Source organism: Lissotriton helveticus, chromosome 1_2 (genome assembly GCF_964261635.1).
Source record: "Lissotriton helveticus chromosome 1_2, aLisHel1.1, whole genome shotgun sequence".
Taxonomy (NCBI): Eukaryota; Metazoa; Chordata; class Amphibia; order Caudata; family Salamandridae; genus Lissotriton; species Lissotriton helveticus.
This window is the reverse complement of record NC_136058.1, coordinates 101,929,177-101,956,894: the sequence shown is the minus strand read 5'-3', so window position 1 is coordinate 101,956,894 and position 27,718 is coordinate 101,929,177. Positions and strand designations below refer to the sequence as shown.

The 27,718-nt window shown below is 42.3% G+C and overlaps 1 protein-coding gene across 14 annotated transcripts in view; it reads left to right on the top strand.

Annotated features, from left to right (window-relative positions):
• ATG4C (autophagy related 4C cysteine peptidase) overlaps positions 1 to 22,634 on the top strand; it is a 375,968-nt gene extending 353,334 nt beyond the window's left edge. For all 14 annotated transcript variants that reach the window (XM_078669373.1, XM_078669406.1, XM_078669326.1 and 11 more), the window contains one exon: positions 20,243 to 22,634. In XM_078669373.1, the coding sequence (XP_078525499.1) occupies positions 20,243 to 20,413 (171 nt within the window). In that variant the 3' untranslated portion in view covers positions 20,414 to 22,634. The remainder of the gene's footprint in view (positions 1 to 20,242) is intronic.
• Positions 22,635 to 27,718: the final 5,084 nt, after the last annotated feature.

Sequence of the window (27,718 nt, the reverse complement as noted above, 5' to 3'; positions counted from 1 at the left end):
TTTCTCAGCTGGCTGGAGGTCGTACATGGAAATGATTATTTAAAATAGACGTCGGTTTTGCTAAGGCCGCAAAATAGTCTAACAGGTGAGCATCCAAAGGTGACCGCGCCGTTATTTACTTCAAATGGCGCGTTTTAAATACAAATAAAAAAATACTAACGTCTTAAAAATGGTTCTGTCATTTTAATGTGTTTAATCAAAGAATACAATTACTTTGCTACAGCATGGTGACTGAAGCGGGAGTCTTCACTCCGTGAGCACTCACAAGCACGCTGGGTTTAGAGGTCTATTCATATGTATTTTATTGGCAGTATTTTGATATAATAGGGCCAAACGGCAGATGGGCAGTTGTACAACATTTACCAAACCGTTTAAAGTTAAAAGGTGGTAATACCCGATTTAAAAAAGGGTGGATAAAATACATTCCTTTCCCTTTACAATGCATTTCAGAATAAGATTTCACTAGGCCCAAAATGTAAAATCATCGCCGAACACAACAATAGCACAATTATTGAAAACTTGTAAAACAAGCAATGACCAAGCCAATAGGCCTGGTCGTGGAAAATTCGTCAAATTGTTAAATTCTTTTTAAAAAAAACATTATTTATTGTAAGAGTGTTTGGCAAAAAGAAACAAAGAAAACCTGCCATTGCCCAAGGGTGATGGGCAAATAAGTACAACAAAAAAAATAGTTAACAAAAATTACATTGCGTATCATTTGAATAGAACAGCATAGGCACTTCTTGCATTGCAGGTGTACTTACTACAGATGTAGAAAGTTAACCATTGACCGTCTTAATTGACTAAACGGGAAAATGTGATTTTTATTAATGCAGTGAAAAGGTAGCATTGGCTTTGAATGACAGTAACCTGAAGACTCACCTTAAACATAAAAGAGCGACTTAAATAATGTTGTATAGCTCCTATATATCCTTATATCGTGTTAAGTTAGCATAGGTACATTTCGGATTTAAACGCCATTTTTCCTTTCTTGCAACTTCTGCACACGACCCTTAATTGTTGACTTAGCTTTCAACCTAGTGGTTTGCCGTGGTGTATGTGAGAATAATATGTTATTGCTCTGATATCAGTCTTGTTTAATAAACCATGTCTGCACGGAGAGTGCTGAAGTTTCAGGAGCAACACGATATGGAATTGTTATGAGGTCTGATCTCCACGCCTTCATAGTCATAACACAAGTGCAGCCTTTGCCAACTTGGGCTTGAGGCGGGATTGATATTGCTTTGCACGAGAATTGTTAACACACTTGATGCGGTGCACATGCAGAGAGAGCTGGTGTATGCTGATGTGATTCCTTCATGCTAGGACACTAAGGTATGGGCCCGCCCTAAAACAACCCAAAGAGACCTTCTTAGATAATAATATAATATATGTGTTAGGGAGGGTGAGATATAAGTGTTGTTAACTCTTATTCATTACAGCATGTTAACATGCTGTCACCATTCGCTTTTTATGTCTTAGTAACTATGCTGATAATTTTGCTACTGATAATAAGTATACTTGTATTATCAAAGATACTGCGCCTGAGAAGACGGCATTAGTAAATAAACATTTCAAATGCATATGTGTCTTCTTTACTCCATGTTCTGGTTTGTAATGATAATATAACGAAAGAGTGTTCATGAGTCCCACGTACCCTGAGGTACTGTAAGTTCATGTTCTGGTTTGTCTAAACATTGGGTGTTTGATATGTCCAATGAGACACTGTAGCTAGCTCGGTAAGGGGTGAGTTGGTTGCTAAGGTAAGTTTTGGGACACCCTAATTTGCCGAGGTTCCACTCCTCTGTGCACAGTTCTGTGTGAGTACAGAAACCCTGCAACATGGCGCCCAACGGTTTCGGTGGTCTTATATCATGACACTCGAGTAGTTTATCATTCATGCCTTAACCCCTTCACATCCGTTTCCGGAAAACGGGGTGTTGGTGAAACCTACCTATTTTTTGAAATAGGTCTTTATTCAAGCTTGATTCTTACTTAAACGGTTTCTTTGAATTACTACCCAGTTGTGCTACAAAGTATTCTTTGTGTTTTCTTGTTTCCAATTCTGTAATGGCGGCAGCGGTGGCTATTGCGCAGCATAGTCGCGTAGCGGTACGCAACCATCTTCAGACGTACCAGGTCCCAGTAGATGGGATGGCTGTGATTTTCGTGGTAAGTGCAGATCCGGCGTTTCCTTACGAGTTGTTTTACTCTTGGGTTACGTTTCCGGCTGTGGACGCTAATTCTGGTTTGTTCCACTCCTACACCGCCTCGGATGTCCCGGCTGAATATACGCCATACAGGGCATTGGAAATACCTATTGATCATTGGCAGCATCGAGTTTGGTTTGATGGCGCCCTCCCCCACTCTTTGTCCCGTGCGAGGTTAGGTCCACTCTCGATTCCGGGTACGAATTGGCCTGCATTGGGTGGCTTTACCCCGCACCCGAATCACGGGGCTTGTACCCTGGCAGAAATTCGCAGGCTTCATGTAGTTTCCATTTCCGTGATTCGTGCTTTAGTGCAATACATCGGTCGACATCTTCCTGGTGGTCCCCAGGGGGGTGCGGCCGCTCCCATGGAACGAGGCGGAATGCGTCTCAATCCAGTGATGGTAAATTCGGTTTTTGGTGCGCGTCCTGTTGACAACGACGACTTCCCATTCTGGCTAGCGGAGAAGTTTGATCAACTGGAGGCGGTTTTTCCGAATTCTACTCCTGCTGATAAACATAGAATGTTGACGATTACTCTACCGAAGGATATTACTCCTGAACTTGCTGACTGTGAAAGCTGGGGAAAAACTTTTGCGGCAGTTTATACGAGGTGCTTCGGTACCCCGTCTATGAATGCCCTGCCTGAAATCATTAGACGTGTTCAGAATGATCACGGTCCAGAGGCAGCGGTGGAATTGGGTATGCGCCTGTGTGGTTCTTTTGAGATTGTAAGTGATCTCATTCTCTCCAATGTTAAAGGAGATGCAGTTAACTTTCAGGTGTCGAATGCTTTGGCTGCTCTGCCCGATGCCGACAAACCCCGACAGTTGGCAAAGATTGTAGTGGCCGCTTATAAAACGATTGGCCGCACAAGTAGAGGTCTGAAATATTTTCCAGTGAAGGATAAAAAACAACCACAGGGACAATCTGCAGTGACAGATGCCCAGCCCGAGTCCAAGAAATCGAATTGGCCTAAAAAACAGACACAGGGGAAGCAGACAGTGCAGACTCAGGGTCCTTTTCCTGCAATACAAGCTCCTGCGCCATCCGAAAAAGTTTATGATTTGCGCGACCGCGCGATGATTAAATCACCTGATCGTTTTCAGGGTTCTGATCAACGCTCTCCTCGTTCCTTTCAGGACACATCGGCCCCGAAGACCGGTGGAGGAGGAGGGGGTGGACGTGGACGTGGTGGCCAACAAGGACGTGGTCAGTCCCGCCAGACGGACGGCGCAGTGAAGCAGGAGGATTCTACGCCTAGGCGTCCGCAGTTTGCGAAAAAGAAAGTCGCAGCCTTAACAGCGCATCGGTATGCCACAGATAGTGAGAACGCGGCTTCGGAATCTGACGTGGGCTCTGACCTTGCTGGACAGCGCGGCGGAGATAACCATAGTCAGAGAGGCGCTGCGTCCACTACTGAGGGTGACAGCGACTGATGTCTACGTTGTGATAGAAACAGCGGATACGAGACTTGCTCCCCCTGAACGACTATATGAAATTGTCCTGTTAATTGAAGGTGACATACAGCGTACCGTTAAAGGTGTATTTTGGGAGAATCTGTCTTCTACATATGATATTTTGCTTTCGGAGGCTGACTGGCCCCCACCTTTTGTGCTCGCGGCGCCGCGAGGGGAGGAGGTGATCCTACCCAGTTTCGCGAACACTGTCTCGAAAGAGCATGCGCAGCATTTTGCAGAAGAGTGGGCTCGGGCTCTCGCGCCGGCTCTGTACCGTAACCAATGTGGTTGGGATAAATTGTCGCCTTGCCACGAAATTCCGTTGCGGTCTCAGCCGCAGCCTCAACCTCAATATCCCATTCGGCGTGAAGCAAAATCTTCCGTCGCGGAAATCCTTGAACAATTGGAATATCAGGGAGTTATTGAAACGTGTGTGTCACCGATGAATAATCCCCTTTTTACTGTGAATAAACCTGACGGATCATATCGTTTGGTTTTGGATTACCGGCATTTAAACTCGCATTGCCGTAACTGTGCAGTACAGAATACCCACGGCTCTGCCCTAGTGGATAGTCTCGTGCGTAAGCGTTTCAAGACAACGCTTGACATATCCAATGGTTTTTATGCCCACAGATTGGACAGCCTTAGCTCCCAATGGACCAGTTTTACAAGCGCTGGAGTCCAAAAGCAATTCCGGCGTCTTCCAATGGGCTACAAGAATAGTCCTGGTATATTTACCGCTCGAATTGTCTCTATTCTGGAGGCACTAGACCCTGACGCTTTTTCGTATGTGGATGACATATATCTCACAGACGACGATATTTGGGAGCATCTGTGTCGTGTAAATTCACTTGTTTGCAACTTCGCAGACATGGGTTACAAATTCAACTTTGCAAAATCGCACATTGCTGAACACACAGTGTTGTTTTTGGGCTATGAGCTCAACAATGAAGGTAGAGGTTTAGCTCCTCACTTCTTAGAGAAGTGCGCACAATTGCGCGCACCAACGACACTGAAAAAATTACAGTCTTTACTGGGCTTTTTGAATTTCGGCAGAACTTACATTCCGGAATATGCCCAGCGTATCAAGCCTTTGTATGCTTTGATACAACCAACTTTCTCAAAATCATGCTGGCTGCCTGAGCATTCAGCCATTTTGCAATCCTTGCAGGCTGATCTGCTCGCTTCTAAATATTTACTGACTCGTGATAACCACACCAACCTGGTCATAAGAATAATTCCTGGGACGGTGGGTTTCACGTACCTCACTTTTAATGAAGGTGACACGGTACCTATTGCTTACAAGTCACACTTGTACACTTCGGCTGAGATGCGGTTTCCCACAGTTGAAAAGGTTTTAACTGCTGTACAGATGGCAATTCTAAAGGAACGTGCTCTGTCACAGGGGAAGCGCATGCTAGTGGTAACACCCTGTCCTCATTTAGAGGCAGTCACGAAAGCCAGTGTACCAAATTCAAAGGCTTTGCACCCTCGGTGGATACAGTGGGCTGCGTCATTGTCATCCGCAGATGTCATGTTTATTTTTGACGCTTCCTTACGGTCGCAGGAGTACTTGCAGTATGAATTCGTTCATCCTGCTCCTCTGGCGATGCGACCTTTGGAAGACTTCCATTGCATCATTTACACTGATGGGTCGGCGCAGGTTGCGCATGGCTCTAAACATGCCTACGTTTCCGCATGCGCCATTGTGGTCGGTGCTATGTTGAATGATGAGTTCATTTCCAGGGAGGTACACACGTTGCCCCTGGGCGATTGCACCGCACAATTGGCAGAGCTTCGTGCTCTCTTACTAGCTTTGGAGTACGCAGATCCGAGTGTTACTACTCTAATTGTAAGTGATTCTTACTACTGTGTCCAGTCTTACAATGAAAACTTGTTCTTTTGGATTCAAAATGATTTTCATGATTCCAAGGGTAGCACAATAAAACATAAAATGATCTGGGTTCGAGTGGCAGAGCTTAAGGCTATGTTGCCACTCGTTTATGTGATTCATACTCTCGGTCATCAGCGCGTGGGAGTTCACGCTGTTGGCAACTCGCTTGCTGATGAAGCGGCGAAATCAGCAGTATCTACATACTTAGTTGCAGCAGTTACTAGGTCTAAAACCAAGATTGATAGCGACATCTTGGCAGCGGTTGCTGCCTCTGAGATGGGAAGTAAACATCCTTCGGGATTCCCTTCGAAGTATAAATACCACTTAAGTCCCGAAAAGGTTCCTTTTGTGACAATTCCTGATGTTGGGGAACGGCTGATTCCCAACACGGATCGCAGAACAGACTTGATTACAGCGGCTCATGATGGTGTGGCGTCTGCGCATGCGGGCGTCTCAGCCTCTGTAACGCAACTACAACAACGTTTTTGGTGGCGGGGACTGTACAAACAGACGCGTGATTATGTCCTTCTTTGTGACATATGCCAGCAGATTAAACCTTCAACTGCTACGCGTCCGCCTCAGACTCAGTTGTACATTTCTAATAAACCACTAGGCTGTGTTTATTTAGATCACTGCGGTCCATTTTCATCTGATACTGCGTATAAATACATCTTAGTAGCAGTTGACTCATGCACACGCTTTGTGTGGGTATGGCCACATCGCAGCGCTGATTCCCGGACTGTCATCAGAGATTTGCGTATCTTTATAGGGATTTTTGCCTGTGGTACCTTCCATTCGGATCAGGGTCCGGCTTTCGCCTCTAAGGCGTATAAGGATGCCATGACTTCGATGGGGGTCCAAGTCAAGTTTTCGTCACCCTACAGACCTGAGGGTAATAGTGTAGTTGAACGAATGAACCGTGATTTAAAGCAATCTTTGACAGCCCGAGTTATAGGCACTGGCAGAAACTGGCTGGCTCACCTCTATGGCGTGCAGCGTGCTCTTAATAATCTCCCTAGAAGGTCTCTGGGTGGGCGGACCCCATACGAAATGCTCTTTGGCATCAAGATGTTCGTCCCTGACCTTGACGGTCTAGACTCGGTGGTTCGCGCCACTTCCTTTGACGCAGATGAACATTGCAATGTTTTACAGAATCTACAAAAGACGAGAGACACTCTTGCAAAGGAACATTTGCCCTCCACATCGGATGATGCGTTGCAGATCCCGGTAGTTGGCTGGCTACCCCAAGTTGGAGAACTGGTTCGAGAGAAGATCGACAACAAGAAAGAGTTTGGTCCCTCCTATCGAGCTCCGGTCCCAGTGCTTGGAGTGAAGGGCACAAGAACAGTCATTTTACCACCACTTCCAGGTCGTAAGGAAAACAGGTTTATTTCTATTGACAATGTCAAGATACACAGAGTGGCCGATTCTTCTTAGCATGACACCGGCTGTTTCCTGTCCTTCCATTGTGAGAAATTCAATTATGCCCACTGCTTCTAATAATGAACCTGAGGTGGCCATCGAATTACCTGCTGTTTCCAGTCCATTATTGAATAATTTACCAGGAACTAACCTTGATGAGACAGACTATACATACCCCACTGATTTGTCCATGCCTGACCTGCAAGCTCGTTTAGCCACGGAATCCAGATTTTCATTTGACTCTGCTTCCCTTGCCTCGAAAAAACCCTCTAAAATTGCAGTATATGCTAGCCTGTTTAAAAAACATTTTTTGATACCTCCTTGGATATACATTTGGCTGGTCCTTTTTTCAGTTTACCTTTTTATGTCAATTGGTTTTGTGTTTTATTTTTTTCGCATTATGAATGGACACTATGTCGAGGAGAGAACTTGCATTACTCATTTGAATGGAACTTTGGCCCCACTTTCCTCTTCACATTCTACACACAGATTAAAAAGAGACTTGACTTTGGTTAACATCACAGCGTGGCCTGTTCTGGATGGAATCGCGTGGGATGCAGTTCGTTTTCAGATACATGGTCCAACGGAAGTCGTTAATGTCCCTAATGTACTAAGAGTTAATATGGGGGATGTGGTGAAACAAAACATTCGTTCTGATGATTGGGATGTTAATGCTGTGGAAAGTTTGTTTTCTGATTTGAAATATTATGCTGCTTTTGATGCTGAGGATTTATATTTAGAATCTGCTAATTATGGTGAATTGTTCTGTTACCAACATTATGGCAATCACTTCTTACACAAGACATCTTCCCGAAGGGATGCGGTTAATTTTACTCAGTGGGAACATTGCCCAGCACCAACACAAGGGAGTTCAGAAACGTTTCTTAAAAAGTATACTTATTTCACTGACTTTAATCAGTCCAATCCCGAGTCCTTTTATTTTAAATTTCACAAACAGCCACTGTCCAAGGTTCGACTTACAAATACAAAATTGTTATATTCAAAGGCCTTCCTGGATCAATTAGTTACTGGAGGGTATGAGTTATGGAAGGATACCATAGACCTTAAATCAGTTTGGGGCTCAAGGGCCTGGCAGTTACAAGGCACTGAGGCTTTGCACCGTGCATGTCTCATCCCAAATCATATGTGGTTTTTAAATGAAACCATTTCCCAGACCACGTGCTTTGGATTGGCTACATCTAAAAGGTTAAACACCCCGTCTTTCCCGGAGTTGGAGGAATATGAGAATTGGAGTAATTTTACTAAATTGTCCATTAGAGATATACAGGCTCTGCTTCTGAATACCTCCTTTAACATTTCCAGTATGAATCCCAAGGGTTGGCTGCTTTGGCACCGTAGTGCTGATTCTTGCCAAAAGAGATTTTTAAATATAACTGACGGTTTTAAGACTGTTAGATCTGATCCCCGTTTTGATTTGAGTCATACTGTCACCTCTTACTCAGTTGGCAAGTTGTGTCAAGCTTGGCTGAAACATTCAACTTTACCTGCGGTTAAGTATCACCTTTCCAAACTGAATGCAGACGTGGATTTGAATGATTTCATTAAGGGCCCAGCTAGTGGCAGGTCGAAAAGGTGGTTATATGGTGTTTACAATGAAATTTGGAAACTCTCACAGATTGAGGCTGCTTCACGCCTTAGGGCTATTGATCAGGCAAATCTTGAGAAAGTGCTTGCAGTGGTTGACAATAGCATTAACGTGCTTTCCTCTAGAATTTACACATTAGATAATATTGTGTCGTCTGTTGTTGATATTGTGCATGATGAAGTGTCTGTATTATACCATGGTCAAAATCAATTACGTTCAATCATGCAGTTTGCATGGACACTACAGACTCTAAAAATGGGTAAAGTTCCCTGGGGATACATGAACGTTTCCTCTTTATTTGCACCGTTTAATTTGACAGACAAACAACGCTTGCTTTCAATGCGTGATGCTTCCTTTTCTATGCTCCATATTGAAAGATTGGAATCTTTACCTTTTTCTGTGGCAGAGACCACTGCTGCTACGTGGCTTATCCACGGTTTAATAACGCTGCCGTTTGCTTTATATAAGTTTTCAAATTGTATGAAATATGTGCCAATTGGTCGTTTTGAACCCTTAGGTAGCGGTTTTCTTCATGAGGTCTGGTCACTCCCATACACATACAGATGTTTCAAGGATGAACAAGAGGTTTATCTAACAGGGGATGAGTGTACTGAGACGCCAGATCATTCTTTAATGTGCAGACACATACAGTTACACGGTTCATGTAACAAGGACCGACCGAATATGGCTTGCGTTTTACAGGGCACGCCAGTTCCTGCTATCATCCCCACGTTTAAATTGTTGGAGAATGGTAGTTATTTAATGCTCAATAATGAAAACTGCTGTGGTTTAATTAAAGGTATAGCTTTCATAGTAACGGTTAGTGAGCGAGTTATTTGCTGCAGAAATGTTCTTTATCCTCCCACACGTGAACATAGGGAGTCTTCCATTTGGCCACAGATACCGACCTTGGGAGCAGAATTCAGCGGCATGGCTAGAATAAGAGCTCTATTGTCCCAGAAAGAGGTGGCCTTGAGCTCGGCCCGTGAAACTTTCGTGCTTCACATTGCTAACACCCGCACGGAGGTTCAGGCTCTTTTAAACACTGATTTGCCCTTGCATTTCGGAGCCATGGTCCGTTCTATCTTTAACGCATCCTCCACAACGGGCCTAGCACATTTTTTTAAAGTGGTTAGCGGTGGTCTCGTGACTTCCTTTGAGAAGATTTTTGGAGTCATCCCTGCTTTCTTCCATTCTATTTTTTCATCCTTGTTTGGAGGGTTCCCGTTTTTGCTTGCATTAGCGGCTGGCGCATTGGTGGTTTTCTGCCTTTTTAAATATGGATGCCCTTCCTGTGCTAGACCACGAACAGCTACTGCTGACGCGGTTTCGCAACCGCATGCTTGATTACTATGGCACACTGCCGTTGGCGACTCTAAGCACGGCGTTTGGATTATCTTTTCGGTTCTCCTATTTCACCTGTGTCCAGCCTGTATTTCGCTGTCTGACCTGCGATTTCCTTTGGGCCATTGATTTGTGTCTCTGCGGACCAGCATCTTCTGACGTCGATTTTGATCAACTGATGAGTCCTATCATTGCTCACGAGTTGGTTTGTTCTGACGAAAGGATTATGGCCTTGGCGGTGGCACATGGACTAATGGGTCCCTGGGATGTGTTGTCGGCAGCGCAAAATTTCTTGGAACTAAGTTTTCTTGAGAACCCACCGAGCTGTCCTCTGATGGTTATAGAGGATCCGGTGCTGGAAGATCACGTATGTTCCTTTCATCTTTTAAATTGGATGGCTGAACTGTTTTCGGATGAGGACAGTGACTTCCTCCTGGAGGCTGTTGCAGCTTACTTTTCATATACAGTCTTATCATAGACACTGCCTCAAATTGACATGCTGATTGATAGCATTTCCTTGATTTTATTGACTTTTGGTCAAGACATTTTATTTTTGCTTGCCTATTGGCTTGAGCCACATTATATTTGTGGGCTATTTTTTGGCATTAGTTTTTATAATTGAATTTTTATTCATGCTCGTTTATAAATGGATTCTGCTCTCATGTGATGGCACTTCTGTTACCTTATTTAGTCCGTTCTCGGATCATGGGGGGGTGTTGTATAGCTCCTATATATCCTTATATCGTGTTAAGTTAGCATAGGTACATTTCGGATTTAAACGCCATTTTTCCTTTCTTGCAACTTCTGCACACGACCCTTAATTGTTGACTTAGCTTTCAACCTAGTGGTTTGCCGTGGTGTATGTGAGAATAATATGTTATTGCTCTGATATCAGTCTTGTTTAATAAACCATGTCTGCACGGAGAGTGCTGAAGTTTCAGGAGCAACACGATATGGAATTGTTATGAGGTCTGATCTCCACGCCTTCATAGTCATAACACAAGTGCAGCCTTTGCCAACTTGGGCTTGAGGCGGGATTGATATTGCTTTGCACGAGAATTGTTAACACACTTGATGCGGTGCACATGCAGAGAGAGCTGGTGTATGCTGATGTGATTCCTTCATGCTAGGACACTAAGGTATGGGCCCGCCCTAAAACAACCCAAAGAGACCTTCTTAGATAATAATATAATATATGTGTTAGGGAGGGTGAGATATAAGTGTTGTTAACTCTTATTCATTACAGCATGTTAACATGCTGTCACCATTCGCTTTTTATGTCTTAGTAACTATGCTGATAATTTTGCTACTGATAATAAGTATACTTGTATTATCAAAGATACTGCGCCTGAGAAGACGGCATTAGTAAATAAACATTTCAAATGCATATGTGTCTTCTTTACTCCATGTTCTGGTTTGTAATGATAATATAACGAAAGAGTGTTCATGAGTCCCACGTACCCTGAGGTACTGTAAGTTCATGTTCTGGTTTGTCTAAACATTGGGTGTTTGATATGTCCAATGAGACACTGTAGCTAGCTCGGTAAGGGGTGAGTTGGTTGCTAAGGTAAGTTTTGGGACACCCTAATTTGCCGAGGTTCCACTCCTCTGTGCACAGTTCTGTGTGAGTACAGAAACCCTGCAACAATAAGAATAAGAAATATAAAGGAAAGAATTTTCAGAATGAAAGTATAGGCCCGCCAAAAATATGCTTTTTATGGGGATGTGCACGTGATCAATCCAAAATGCCACCAATCACACTGCAAGACAGCAAATGGAAGAAGTGGGCTGACCCACTGCACATGCTGTATGCTGTCAGGATCAGCAGCAAAATGTGAATGACTGCTGAACAGAACAATGAGCGAAGATGGCGGGCATTTATTTATGTATCTTTGTCATGGATTATTTAATTTTATTCCTTAAGAGAGGCAAAATAGCCAAACTTTCTTTAGGCCAGACCTAAAAACCTTCACTTCATGCCTCAAGATTCAAGAAATAATCACAGAGAAGTAACCCAAAATTAAAAAGAACCTTTTACACAGAAAAAGGATTGCTTTCAGTTCCATGTTTTTGTCAAAAGTACCAGGACCAGGGAGTGACAAAAACACCTGTCACAAAGTCTGCTTTTATTCACAATTTTGATTCTGGGAATGGCCAACCACCTGGAGCTACTATTCCGAGTCTCGACCGGCCAATACGAGTTGTGCCACGAGGTATGAAGATCATCTGTCTGCTTCATTATAACCCCAAATCTTATTTCCTCAAAAGTTAGCCAATGAAAGGTACTTAAAGCGGGAGAAGCAGACTTTAGAATCTGGACTACCCTTCCAAACATGCAGTGGAATGAAAGACTGACTTTAGAGGCCTTAAAGCCCATATTACCCCATCTAACCCTGCCTCAGTTTGAGACAGTACCAGCTATTGACCATAGATATCCAAGATTGGGCAGGTAAGACCAATAAGTTGTGTTTTATTACTGAGTGATGATATTGTGCTGTCCAGTCTTCATTCCTCTTTGGTCCCAGATTCAAAGATTGGAACCCAAAAGGAATCCCACTGAGTGAGCGGATGACAACACTCCCACGTTGAGTGATCCATTAACGGATCAACCATCATCAGGACTTCCTGGTGAATTTGTTCTGTAAAATATTCATATTTTATCACCAAACTTGGGTGGCTCCTCTGTTCGCTGGATCATTCAGTCTGAGACTTCAGTAGTTTTAGTCGGAACTTGCTTTCTTACCGCTAGATCTCGTTGAAGCCCTCTGGCTTCACAAAAACATAATACGTTATTTTTTATTCAATAATTTAAATAAAGAAGAGATTTTAGAATCAATACGTTTACTGGTAGTTTCAAGAATTTAACAAATAACTCACTCACATGCTTGCCTGCATTAATTTAAGACTTGCAGAAGTAAGTTCACTGAAATAACAAAGTGAAATTGGAGGGTATTTACTAGTTTAAACCTCATTAAGTTTGAGCTGGCATGCCCAGTGGATTAGTGGTGGGTTGGGAATACAGATGTTTCCAGGAGAGGAACAGGATGTTTGCCACTTAAAAAGTTAAAGTATACCCACAATAGCCGACCTTTCTGAGTATTGACATTATCTTAGCCGTGTTTTTCTCCTCTCTTGCCCACAGACTTTACTTCCATAAATTTTGCAGTAAGTACGCGTATGAGGTGCAAGAGATCGCCTGATATTGCTTGTCGATGTACTGGAAGATATTTGTTCACCAGGAATATTTTCCAGCTTGAGAAAAAAGGAAAAAACACATTCCTGCAGATGGCCCACCCAACCCTCAGGGGAAATTTCAGTGGGGGACGAGTTCTTTTGGCAGTCTACAACTTGTATAAATTCTCCCTGTGATAGTTGTGAATCCCTCAAAAAACGAAATATACTAAAATCCTGTGAAATAATCTGCGATGTGTATATTACTACCTTCTTTTCAGTTTTTGGGAATCTACCCTATAGTTAACCTTCAAGTATGCCTCTTTTAGGTGATTTTTCATGCATAATTGAATCCTGTTTTGTAGTAGATTGTCTTTTAAGGCGACATCAGTCAATGACTCCATATTAATGGTAGTGAAAATTAGCCCTGGTTGATCATCTTAAATATTGATTTTGAGCTGAGCTTGCATGAGGTGGGATTTCACAAAAGAACACTAATGCCAGCTTGTTTTCGTGCGAACTCACTATTGGATGCCATCACTTTTGGTTGTGTATCTGTACACTCAGTTTTGATGCTAATCACCTCCATGGTTTGTGGTAGACCATTCACTTCCCTCAGAGAACTCGAATTAAAACATTTAGGTTGAATCCTGCAACTTTTCTTGTAGTAAGGTGTATATTCAAAGTACAATTTAAATTTTAAGTGATTTTTTTTGACAAGACACTTTTTATTTAAAAAATACCATTATTCATATTTCAACATTTTGAAAAACATTTTTAAACATTTCCCCAAGTGCAATAGTAAGGTTGTAAGATTTCATACACCCAATCAGCTTTACTGCATTCAAGTGTGATTGGAGCCCATATTTTATGACTATAGGTTGCAAAAACCTTCATAGTTGTACTTCGAAACAAAACACGGTCAAAGAGAATGTGAACAATATTTGGCTTTACATTGTCATCACACAACAGCTTCCACTTGTCTTAGCAGTATAATTCACAGACACAAAATGTTCAAATAGGGTTTATCTGGACTCGCAACTGGAATAGTTCACCATAACGTTGCCGGCTGAAACGCTGCTTAGATATGCAAACTCTAAATCGTCATCAAAAAAGTTCTTCAGCAGCCTAATTGACTCTTTACCCAAAACATACCTTTCATCCTTGGTCCTAGCCAGCATTAACCCAATTGATCAAATGTTATTCCAAAACGCTTTAGCCACCTCACCGTTCATGGGAAGTCTATTTTCAAAACGAGATATTACTTTGGATATATGTTGCACAGATCCTTTCCAATCTTTGTTTCCACCTTAACCAAGGCATCCTAACATACTTGGAAACATTTCCCAATAGTTTGGACCCTTGAGCATACCTAACCGGTTGGGTATGAGCTAATGTTTAAAGAATAGTTAAGTTCCACTCTAGTATCCTGCTCACAGGATTGCATTCAGTGTAAGACCCACCAAACATATCACTATTGCTGCTCTAACCTTTGCCCAGTCAATTCTGTCAGCAGTAGTAATACATTCTGTCTGTGAAGGCCTTAAGGATTTGTTTTTCTTAAAAACCTGCAAGGAAGCAAACCTTGATTGTCCACTGCGCCTTTGATTAAATTCAAGTCGCCCACACATTACTGAAAATGCCCTTTCTTCAGTAATATTTGTCTGGACAGTCAAATTTAGCTTTGATTTGAGTCATTCAAATATACCTTTATGATTTACCAATTCCTATTTTGGCCGTATAATAATCAGAATGATTTTATTTTTTACCACCAAAGATACTCACTTGTTAATTTTCTATGTAAACATTGAGACTATTCTGCTCACAATACATTTGGGGAACATCTAACTTTCACTGAAAGCCCATGGATGAATAGTCTAAAAATGCCAAACCAACTCCATAAAACAGACACAGAATGTTGACTTTTCCTGTTTTAGCAGTATTCCCCTTTCCTGAGCCAGGAACATGAAATTGGCACACTGACTGGGTTGCAAACAGCAATGCAAAATGGTTTCAGTTTGTTGTATATAGCCGTACCTAGCCAGGATAATTTTTTCCTACAATGTGCCTAACCCATTTAAAATACAAGTTCAATTATATTTTGCAGGATTGTATTTTGCACATTTTTATTATATATTGGCTTAATAGCAGCTCCATGCGAACTATCTGGAATTATTGCAGTTGTGGAAATTATTGCGAGGTCCCCCAGTCTGGTTCATTTTATTACCAGACTCAAAGTAAATTGCCTGGGCCTGTGCTTCTTGATACTGAAATTTAAATAAGAGGAACAAGGAGCTTATTGGGAGGTCCAGCACACGCGTTCCTATCATAGCAACTTAGAAATATAGAAGAGTGCAGTTCCTTTGACACAAACAAAGTGTTAGTGTGTCAGGTCAGTGGAATGCGATCCGATAGGAGCAAGTGCCCTCACACACCCATACATGTCACTAAATCACCTCCAAATGTATAAGAGTCACACCACTCTTAGAAACCCACAAGAGGAGGATAGATGAGTAGGGTTTGGTCTTCTTCCAATCTGTTGTCACTGTATATTATTACAAGTTTGAACCACAGTACACAACACGTTGGATTCCGGTGGAATTATAGTAGATAATAAAAAGCTTACCATATTGCGGTGGGGTGGTTAAATATGATGTTTATCCAAGGCCGAACCAAATCCAACATGAAATAGTCTAAAATAATCGATATGCCAGACCGCTCTCCCTAAGATGATAACTGGACATACACCAGTTTTATAATTACCAACAGTAAGCAGCACCTAACCCGACAAGAGATAACCAAGATTAACCTATCGGCTCGCCTGTTGCCACGGTTCACACACTAGTGTTTGAAAACTACTAACAGGAAGTAAAACAAACTTTATTTAACTGCCCGGAACGCACAGCAGCTTCACAGAGCCTAGAGCCAGGGTAGGTGCAGAGGGTCACAGAGCTCTGCAATTGAGTAAGTATTGAGCGGGAGCAGGAAGGCATGCAAAACCTGAGGTAAGGCAGAAACTCTGTTAATCTGTGCATCTCCTAACTTAGAGGCCTATTAGGATGGCGGACGGACCTGCGTCTGTCCGCCACCCCCGAGGTGGAGGGACCGTCGGTGCAATTAGGATGTGACCGAAACCCTGGCGGTCACATCCCGTATCTTTAACCTTGCGGCGGGTGCTGCTTGAAGTAGTACCCGCCGCAAGGTTAAAAATGCATGCTTTGCATTTACATGCACAAAGCGGCAGGCACCGCGCGGTGCCTGCCGCTTTGTGCATGTAAATGCTGGGGGGGTACCATAGGTACCCCCCATGTGCACCCCCGACACCCTGGGGGCCCGCAACGGGCCCCCAAACACAAAATACTACATGCTTTTCCACGGCGTAAAAGCCGCCGTGGAAAAGCATGTTTCAGCCTGCATCCTAATATGGCTGGCGGTGTCTTGCAGACACCGCCACCATACACAGCGGATCAGCGGCGGACGGACTTGCCGTCCGCCGCTGATGCCACCGCCATCCTAATGTGGCAGTGGGTGTTTCCAATGTCCGCGGCGGTGAATCCGCATCCTCCAGGCCGGCGGTGGCTTCCGCCGGCCCGGAGGATGCGGATTCACTGCCATCCTAATTGGCCCCTTAGTTCGCAAATGAGCGGTTCGCTCTGGTTATCCTCCGTCAGACCGACACTGACTCAAAACGGGTGAGTGAATTTTCAAGTGGCATGGTTGTGTGCGCACAGGTGTGGCGCTGTCTAACAACGACATGTAATCACCATTGACAAGCATGAATTTATGAACACTGAGGCATTTAGACTTGAAACCAGTTAGCTCACATGCATCCATGCAATACAGTACCAAGACTATACGATTAATATGATTTTTAATATCACATATAGTCCACCACTGCAGTCCCATGTAGGATGTATGCTGGACGCGTGTGATGTGCGCTCCTTTTCCTCCGTTCCCTCTCCCCTGACTAATGGTCACCACAAGCCACATAATGGGGCTCAGAATGGTCCTAGCGGTCAAGTATAAAATGCAATATGCAACTCTGAATCAAGCTCTTTTTTTGGCTACAACCAAAATAGGTTTGTATAAATGACATGGGTTGTTTGTCAATTTTTGTGTCTCAGGTCAGTGCGATGAATAAGGTAGAATCATGCTTTGAGTAGTTTTTTGTGACTGATTAATAGGGTTACCACAATACAGCTTGAACTAGTCACGCAGTAGTGTAGGCAACTTTTCTTTGGTACCGATGAATTGCAGACAGACCCATCTGGGCTACATTAGGCAAGAAACATGTTGACCTCACATTTTATAAATGAATCACTACTGCTCCATGAACATTATATCCCAAACGAGCACCAACATTTTTAATTAGGGTAGTGAGTTTCACTAGTAAAAATGTATCCAAACCAAGCACCACTATACCTAAGTCACTTTCACCACACCACACACACGCCACACACACAGGCCACACCCCAAATACACACACGTCATCAAACGGCAATATCAAAAGATCTCAGGCAAAGAGGCCTTCATGGGTGCCCGTCGGGCTTTGCAGCGCCAGCCCGACGAGGAGCATGCCCAGATGATGAAGCATGAGACCTTTCGGGGTGTTTGAGGGCACTTGCTCCTATTGGGGCGCATTCTACTGACCTGACACTAACAACACTTTGTGTCAAAGGAACTGCACACTTCTATATTTCTAAACTCTTGATACTGACACAGATTCTTGTCTCTTGATTTGTTTCTGAAGACGTATGTTACACTACTTCCTCCTCATCTGTTTATATGTCAAAGGTTCCTAAATTAGATGCCAAGGTATCAGCCCATATAAGTTTGGTAGAAAATCCTCAGAAATAGAGCATTCCAAAATACAACAGGAATTTGCAAGGTGCCAAAACCTCTGTAGATTCTTCTGGAAGAACCTTGTTCCTATTGTTCCTTTTCCTTGAGGCATAAGCAATTGTGTTGGTTGAGGCCTGTCGCCAGCAAGCATCAGAGGAGGCTTCTGGTCTTCAAGGAACAATTGCATGTGCCTATCTGCACTTAAAGGAGAAGTATAAAATCCATCCCTCTCTTCCTTCCAGTTACTGCGAGTATTCAGTTAATTTCCTCTGCTGCTGAATATAAGAATTCCTTGTTTAACACTATTTCTGCAGTCACTACATGAGTGATGCAACTGATGTCTTGTAACATAACGATGTACATGCAATTGAACACAGATCCCTCTTGGCCACAGTAGTAAAAATCAATTCCTTCATCTCCATGTTAAATTTTATACCAGGTGTCAGAGTTTCTTTCGGATATTCCTCTACTACTATTCCCAGAGCTAGACCGGTCCATGCAATAGGTTGGCTTTTTCTGCTGTTGAGACAAATTAGCCACGTTCCACTGAATTCATGGTGTCGCCAGTGAAGCTCTTTCTCAGTCTTTGAACAATATATTTGTAAGCCTATTGTACGTCTGAAACTTCTCAATCAAAAATTCAATCTGTCCTGGTACAACATTCACACAATGAGTGTAAGCAAGATGAGCACGAAAATTGTTAATGGATCTGACTTGATCATTGGTGAGAGGGTGTGTTTATTGATGGGTAATGTGTGTTCGTGTGTGATTGCTAGGATTGATGACTATATGAAGGAGTGAGTCTGTGTGTGTGTGTGCTTGTGAATGGATGGGTTGGTGAAGAAGAGAGTGGGTGGATAGGTACATTTGTGAGTGGTGGGTGAATCGATGGGTAAGAAGATTACTGAATAGGTGGGACAGAGAATAGATGGGTAAGTGGATTCATGAGAAGTGGGTTGATATGTTGGGTAAGTAGCCAATTGAGTGGATGGATTGATGGGTGTTGGGTGGATGGATGTGAGGATTGATTTATGAATGAGTCAGTAGATGGTTGATGAATAAATGAATGAACAGATGAGTGAACGTATGAGTGAGTAAATGAACGGTTGCCATGCAGGGCTATACAGAGGTGTTTTTTGAGCCCTCGGGAACAGTGGGTACAGTGCTGCTAGGACATATACAAAACATACAGGGTAGAGTAGCATTCCACAGAGAAGTGCTGTAGGAAATGTCCTTTTTTTATCGTACAAAGGCTGGGGCTCCCAGGCCCTCTCCGAGTAGTGCTGGAGGCTTTTGAAGTCTCACAGGGGACACCATCACCAGAGAGCTGCCTCAGCTTATAGAAGTCCACTTATTGTGCTGCCTTCATTCAGGGCTGCAACTCAGTGGCAGTAGATTTCAGACAGAAGAGCGAGGCTGAAGATGATGCTACTGGAAGAAAAAGAGCAGGCAAACTCGGTGGACCTGGTGACAAGTAAGAGCTCGCAAAGCTGTGGCATCATACTGCCTCAAGATACCCATGGAAAGTGTTGCAGCAATTTTCAAGTTTGTAGACCTTTCAAAGACCAGAACAGCACTCAGCCTACTGAAGCAAACAGCACAAAGCCTACTGAAGTAAAGAGGAAGAAAAGTAACCACCAATGAGGCTTTTCGCAAGGTCTCTGACTAGCCCCTATGTCTTAGGCAGGGTGATGAGCCTCGCACCATCACAGAAGAGAAAATCCTCTTGTAATTTAATAAAAAAAATCAGGCACAACCACTAGGGAAATGTAACAACAGTCAGTGTAACTCAAGTGATTGAGAGAGATAGAGCCAGATATGTTACAAAGTTCTATTCGAACTTAGCCTATGAAGGAAGTACCCCCGCAAATACCCTAAAGTCCACTGTCATTGGGTCTTGGTGATTCACCATTTGTGTGACAGAGCTGAAGCTCTCCCTTAAGCCATACCCAAGAACAAATGTTCAAAAGCTTATTCTTAAGCCCTGATATGTCCACGGCGGAAAGACTCTGCCAGTCCAGCCTGGCACGCTTTATTTCTTATACTATTGGTAAACCCTTTACTTGCAGCACCTGCACTTATTTATTCAGAATTTCTTTTTATAGGAAATTTGCCATCAGCCTGATGTTTCTTGTCAAGAAAACTTCTTGCTTCTTTGTGATTATCCAGTATAGAGCTGTGTAGGTTTGTAATCCAATTGTGATGTGGGCTGGCACAGAAAACATTTGGTACTCCACTGCTTTCATATTTATATATGCATTACATTAATGTGTTTGTTGGTTGTTCCATTCTAGGTGCTGCATTCTTCATCCAAAGAGAAATATCCTTTATTTACCTTCGTAAAAGGTCATTCAAGAGACTATGATTTTGACTGCACTCCAGCCCATGAACAGAATCACGTTTTGTGCCAGGATGAAAGCGCGCGATTACAAAGATTTAACACCGAGGAGTTTGTCTTGCTTTAGAGACGCTTTATTACTGAATCTGGGCGGTTTTCCAGGAGGACATTCACCCGCAGAAAAACACAAGCAACACTAAAATGTTTTTTTTTCTTTTAAAGATTTTAATATTTTTAAGAATGATAAGCTGGACTGTGATTGCATTTGCAAAGCTCACAACTGTAATTGTGTTAATGGCAATATAATTTTAGGAGATGGAGTTTAAATTTCATTTTTTGTGTTTCACTATCCAAGATGAGTTCTTTTTTATTTCAGACAGTAATTGTTAGCAGTAATACTGATTGATGCAATTATCCCAGCCAAATTGTGAGTTAGGACACTACATAAGACGTGTAATATGATTTTATAATGGCTGCTCGTTAACATTAGTGTTGGATCTTAGAATATAAAATATTGCATTTTTTACACTATTTTAGCGCTGTAATGCTTTAATGTTAACCAATGTAACTGGGCAAAACCAATTATTACCCGGTAGATGGGAGCAGTGTTTGTTTCCTATCTCAATATTTGAGTTTTATGAGAATGTAACTCCGACTTTTTCAGTTTTGAAATGGCACTATAAAATAAATTGGGATGAAAGGAGCTAGAAGGAAAGGAAGGCCTGTAAATAGGCTTCAGCCGGCTCCATACAGCATTGGTAGTTACCCTTCAGAGACTCGTTTTTTAAATATTTTCTTTTATATTTCAGGGCTATATGTAACATCTGGTTTAGATTTCAGTAAAAAATGTAAACAAAGACTTATTTTTCTTCGAGTATTTCAAATGCATTTCTAAGTGCACCTATGAACTGTATTCTCATTAAGAAAAATCCACGCAATTTGTGAATGTTCATGCCCTGAAGCAACTCTATTGGCTGCAGAATTCTGTTTGATCAGATCTGTATATTTTTGACAAGTCCCCCACAATGCCTGTATGGGTTATAGAAATGCATTTCATGCATTACTGGCAATGTCAAGGTGCTGCAGATTTGAGGAAATGGGAGGGGTGACTTGACGTGCTGGAGATGGATGCCTCTTGATAAAGATCTGCAGATCTTCAGGTTTACACATTGTGATGCATGTCTGAGTCGCAAATCTTGGGCAAGTATAGCACTTGAGAAGGAATCCTAATTTGAAGATGGGTTGAAGGGCTAGCGGGGAATCGCTTGAATTTGGTTATTTTTTTGGGGGGGGGGGTATTAGCATTTACAATCCACTTGTTTCGGGTTCTCCAGAAGTAGTCCATGGAAGAAGCCATGTCATCAGAGATTGCAAAGATTGAACCCTACAAGCACACACCTGTTTGTGTCACTTCTAGAGGAAGCATGCACATACACGAGACGCAGTAATAATTGTGTTGTCCTTTAGCCACTCAGTGGAGGCTAAATTGACCTTTGCAATTGAAGCATGGAGTTGATTTGTTACTGCAACTTTATGCCCTGCGTAGAGAGGAGTCCTGGTTGCATCGGTTTGTTTCTGAATGGTATGATAACACAACTCCTGTATTTAAAGCCACACAGCCCATACCTCCTGGATTATTCAGAATGCTGCTACTGGACCCTCCTGAAAGTGAAAAAAATTAAATACGAGTATAATTTATGATTGTTGATAGGCAGGGTTCACTGTTTCCCTTTGTCCCATCATGCCCAATAGAAGTTCTGACAGTTGATTGTGGCCTGGCCCTTCAAATAGACTAGGGACCCACATTGCATAACATCGTTTTGTCCACTCGAGGAAAGAGGAGATTTAATATGGATGTATTGTCTCTAGGGTAGGGATTGCAGACTATGCTGGTCATTTGATTCACGATGGACCATATCGATAAGGAGGCCCTTAGAAACTCGAGCTGTTTTGTGAGAACGAACTAAGTGACTCGGTCTTAATAAGGCACCAATAATCTGTAATATGTTAAGCATTTTGATCTATTTCCTTCTAAAAATGTGATTTTTCTCTAATCCAAAAATGGACTTTGAACTCCAGTTTTCTTTCCAACATAAAGTGTATACAGTAAAACACACCCCTCTTACCTCAGGGGAAGTGGGCACACCATAACATGATGCAAAAATATTTCTTCTAAGTTAAAGAAAATATGTTGTTTTATGTTTTTATATTTTGGTTGAATTTTTAATTGTTGTATAGCATACTGCTGAGAGCAGGAACGCTCCTGAAATATGAAGGTTTTAGAACATGGGTAGTAAATCTTCCAAATGGAACAAAAATGTATTGAAATAAAAATAGATTAAAAATTCCATTGGGCTGCTGATGCATGGTATTGAACCAACAATCTCGAACAAATAACTCAAATGAATATGTATGTAAAGTTTTCTCCGGTCCATCTGCAGGGTACTGAAGACTCATCTAATCTATTCCAAATGTAACTTTCAGATTCCTAGTCTCCTTTCTCTGCTAATCTACTGTACCTCATGCTCCTGGTTTACTTTTGTGTTTAGTTACTTTCCAAAGTCGGAGTGCATGTAAACCACCTTTTAACAACATAGATGGATCACAATAAAACATTATTGGGAACAATTGGACAAAAACCCCATGTTCCTACGTTTATTACCACTCTGCACACGCCAAATGTCATGCTCCTCACAAGGATGAATTAGGGATATTTTATCCTGCTGCAAGGACTTGTGTTCTGATTAAATACCTTTGTGTATAACTTCTCACCGTTAATAAACTGCATGTAATTAAACAATACAGTAATATGCATCCCAATTGAGGTTTGCCTTACATGAGTCTTGGAACCGTCCAACACTTAATAGCCATAAATACATAACATTTGGTTAATCTTCCAACATATCAAGCAGTGGGTTTAAATGTATAATGATTAGTTGTGGGAAGAGGTGATTGCTTAGAATGACACTGCAACTGACCAAACATCTCAGTCCTGTTTCTATCTACATGTGGTTTAAACTTTTAATTTGAGAAGGGACAACAAAAACAATTTGTGGTGTCGTCTGGGGCACCTTATTCATATTTAGTCAATTGGATTTTTTTTATAATTAGATGTTTGTTTTTTTAGTAGAAATTTAACTGACCGATTTTGCTGGGAATTGTAGCAAAATTTCCTGTATGAAAAAGTAATCATCTGGACGCAACATTTAAAACGGTAGCCAAGAAGGAGAAGAGCAGCTTATCAATCATGGAAGAATGTTCCGAAAAAAGGTGGCCAATGGTTAAGGAAATGTTATCCTGCTGTCATAAAAGGTGGTATTGCAGTTAATTTATAACTTGCCCCGTTAAATGGGTTAATAATACTAGGACTGTTAATGTGGACCAAACTGAGCCACGAGAAGCAATTAAGTAGTTTGGGAGATGATGAAATGTGCTCTTATTGCAGAATGCTTGTGAGAGATTGTCTGGGTGTTTATACAGTTAGAACCAAAAAGTACAAGTGACATAAAACCTTGTCCATATATAAGTTTTCTAACTTACTATCCATTTTTCTTTCAAGGTCTCTAGAGAAGGCCTCTAACATTTCCCTCAGTTTATCCTCACGATGTTGTGAGGTGGAGGGGTGGCCACATTATGTGGGTCCTGGTGATCCATGTCAAGAGTCACCCAAAAGAAAACAGTATTGTTATAATGGAGGAGCGGGCCAGCAAAGCTAAGGGGTTGTGTAGTAAGGACAGTATTTATTTGAGGCAAGGACAAGAGTAGGGCAGGGCAGGAGGCTCGAGTATTGACGAAGGAAAAAACAGCTGAGAATCAGCTGATACTGTGAGCAACTGTCGAAGGAGAAGTTCGTCTGTACTCCATGTAGGGTGCAATAATGGATAGGGAGAAACCCAAAGCTTTAAGATGGCCGCCGAGATGAAATGAAATGAAAAGACAATTTTAAAGCGCGATGGCTACCCTAAGGCATTCCAGCGCTGCAAGAGGTCATGCTTGAAACAGAGCCGCTGAAAGCTAGTCTGGTTTGTTAAAGAGCAGGGTGTTTAGGAGTTTTCGGAAGGCGAGTAGTTTGGGCTCTGATCTGAGTGTGAGGGGAAGGGCATTCCAGAGCCTAGCGAGATTGTGAGAGAATGAGCAGCCTCCGCATCTGGCTCTCTTGAACCTGGGTAATGCGGCAAGGAAGGAGGATCCTGATCTGAGTTGTCTGTTGGGATGGTAGGCGGTTATCAGGGGGCGATTGATGATGGGTCCTGTTCCCCAGTAAGAACGATGTGCAATGCACATAGCCTTGAATCTTATCCTTGCCCTTACTGGGAGCCAGTGAAGATCTTTTAGTCTGGATTTAACCGAGACTCGCCAAGGGATTTGGAGGAGGGTTCTGGCGGCACAGTTCTGGATTATCTGTAGCTTTTTTAGGGTGGACTGGGGGGCCCCAAGGTATTCCCAGAGTCCAAGCGGGACAAAATTAGACTTTGGACCATAATCCGTCTGGTGTGAAAGGGTAGGAGCGGGAGGATTTTGCGAAGGAGTCTTAGAAGGCCAAAACAGGTGGCAGATAGTTTAGCCGCCTGGTAGTTAAAGTCGAGTGACTTGTCTAGCCATATGCCCAGGCTTTTGATCAAATCTTTGGGTGGAGGGGGAGGACCCAGACAGGGGGGCCAGAGTGAATCTATGGCCTTATTAATGGTGTTCCCAAGGAGCATAAGCTCCGTTTTGTCCCCGTTTAATTTGAGGCAGGAGGATGTCATCCATTCGGTGACTGCTTCCAGACATTTTTTCAGTCCATGGTGTGAGTTGAGGTGGGATCTAGAGCCACCACTAGCTGGGTATCGTCCACGTAAGTGACCATTTTTACTCCGAAGGGGCTGACGATATCAGCCAGTGGGCTCATGTAAACATTAAACAGGGTGGGGCTTAGAGAGATCACGTAAGAAATGTGATCTCGGCGGGAGCTATAGTCCAGCATCTATTTTAGCTGAAAAATTCTGAATGTGGAAACCTGAAAGGAGTTTTCCCACTTTGACTTCCGCCCGGAGCATCGCGAGGGGGGACACCGCAAGCCAAAGCGGGAAACACAGCCCAGAGGGTAAGTTAGGGGAAGAAACATGCAAGTGCGGTAAAGCGCAAGTGCCATTAAGTATAAAAAAGGCAGGCAGAAGCGCTAAAATGCGCAGGACCCGTTGTGTCAAAAGACACAGGCATGCGATCGCACGTCCATGTCCGGAGCATTGTTGTAGCTCCTAGCAACGCAGCCGTGTGACGCATCCGATAACCATGAGCGTTACCAAGCAACATCGCTCGCTGAAGAAGCGGTGAAAAAAACTTGAAAGAAAACAATGAGAAATAGCGGGTAATCTAGCAAAGGCTATAGACCAGCGATAATAAAGTTAAAAGCACACAGAACAGGGGAACGAAATTTAGGTCAAGCAGAAGCAAGCAGGCAGGGAGCAGGAAGAGTCACGAAGGAGAAGGTGGATGTAAGGGAAAAAAAGAAAAGAGCATTGCAGCTCAATCAGGGATAGGTTTATAACAAACCTCAAAATAAACAAAGATATATATAATAGTAAGGTAAAAAAAATCAAAGATATGTAAAAAGACACAAAAAATGATAAATAATGAAAAAAATAGAGAGTTTAAAGGAGTACTTATCTCAGCTGCGGCAGCCAAAAAAAGGAGGATGTGTTACTAGTGTTCTGACCTTTTATTGGGTTGGAATTTCTTCGTGTCAGAATGCTCTTTGTTCTTTAAAGTGGCTGTGGTTAGCTAAATAAAGAAGATTGCAATAATATTAGCCTCTGAGTCTTTAATAAAACCCAGATTTTCTGGGCAACAAAGTTGGGGAAAATCTACATTGCAGTGCTCATTTAAAGGGTGGAGAGAAAAGGTGTAAGAGCCAGACAGATGTCATTTTTGCTGAAAGCACAGTAAGATATACGACTTCTACGGGTCTATCGAGATGTCCTGTACAAGGCAACCGTAATGGAAGAATCATTAGCTTACACCTGGACACAAAGTTCTTTACTAGTGGCAGCATGGAGATGTAACATAGAATGTAAGTAAGTGATGAGTTCAAAGGCTTCCTGCAATTTGGGTTAGTCATTATAAAAAAACCCACCTTTTTCAGTCTTTCCTCCCCATGAACGAGGAGAGTTTTTGTCCAGGTTAACGCAATATTGTGACTCCTGCCCCCTCCCCTAGACTTTAATTCAGTAACATTTGGTCAGTGATAACAAGCACCACACAGAAGCCAAAAAGATCTGCAGTGTTGTTGACATTACAGCCTTACATACCTCTAATCTGTAGAAGTTTAAACTGCATTGTTGATGTCTAAAAACGGATTGGTGGTCAGGTAGGAATTTGTTAAGCTGGGCATTCTTGGCCCATGGGATGTAAGCTAGGGAGCTGGTTTTGGAACTGGATGGACTGCCATGATGCAACCATAGATGTGCCGTTCCTTATTCTAGTCCTGGGTACTTTCTGTGTGGGGCTGGGATGAACATTTTTGCCATTGTTGATTTTTGTTTCTAGTAATGCCCTACTTGTTTTGTTTTATCACCTGGAATGAGAGAATTGAAATAAGGTGATATATGCTTTATACTGGATTTGATACTTTCCAATTACTATTCCAGAAAGTAAATTGGCACTAAACCATATGCTAAACTGGAATAGCCCAGGCCAACATAGTTCTCTAGAATTGCAAGAAGACTATAATAAACAGCAAATCAGCCTACACTTCAATTTGTAGATGGTCGGTATGGATAGGACATGACAAAATACTAAAATTCCCTCATGGCAATGAGAGGCTCACACATTTATGCAAATAATACATATGTCCAGATCCTTACTCTAAATTTGCCACATATAATAATGTTTTGTGTTGACAATAAAGCAAGGACTTGTATAATGGCAGTCGCAGAGGTTTGCTCCGAGGTGCGGAATTGGTAGGTCACAGATTTAATCGAACAGAGAAGTTTGGCTTTTCGAAGTTTCATAAAATGGTGCATGAATGGGAAGCATGATTAATCAAGGCATGCGCACAGGACAATTAATTACAAATAATTTTAAGAATTTCAATATCAATCACTCTTTTTTTTCCTTCAATATCAAAAGGACACATTCTGAAAGTTGAAGATTTGCTTTAAGGTCTGTTTCAAGAAAATATATTTAAAGTGCTAGGAAATTTGAAGAAACACAGAATTACTGATAGCTTAGCAGAGATTTATCCTCCGAGGGTTACAGTTGTGATCTTTTTTAAACCAGTAATGATAACTGATGTGTTCAATGAGAATTCAGGCAAAACAGGTAGAGAGGGATGCAATCAAACAAACCATACTTGCCCTCCTTCAACGTCCACGCCATAATAGTTGCATCACTTGATCCTTCTATTGTCATTGCACACCTCAATATTCATGCAATTTAGGAAACTAAACTA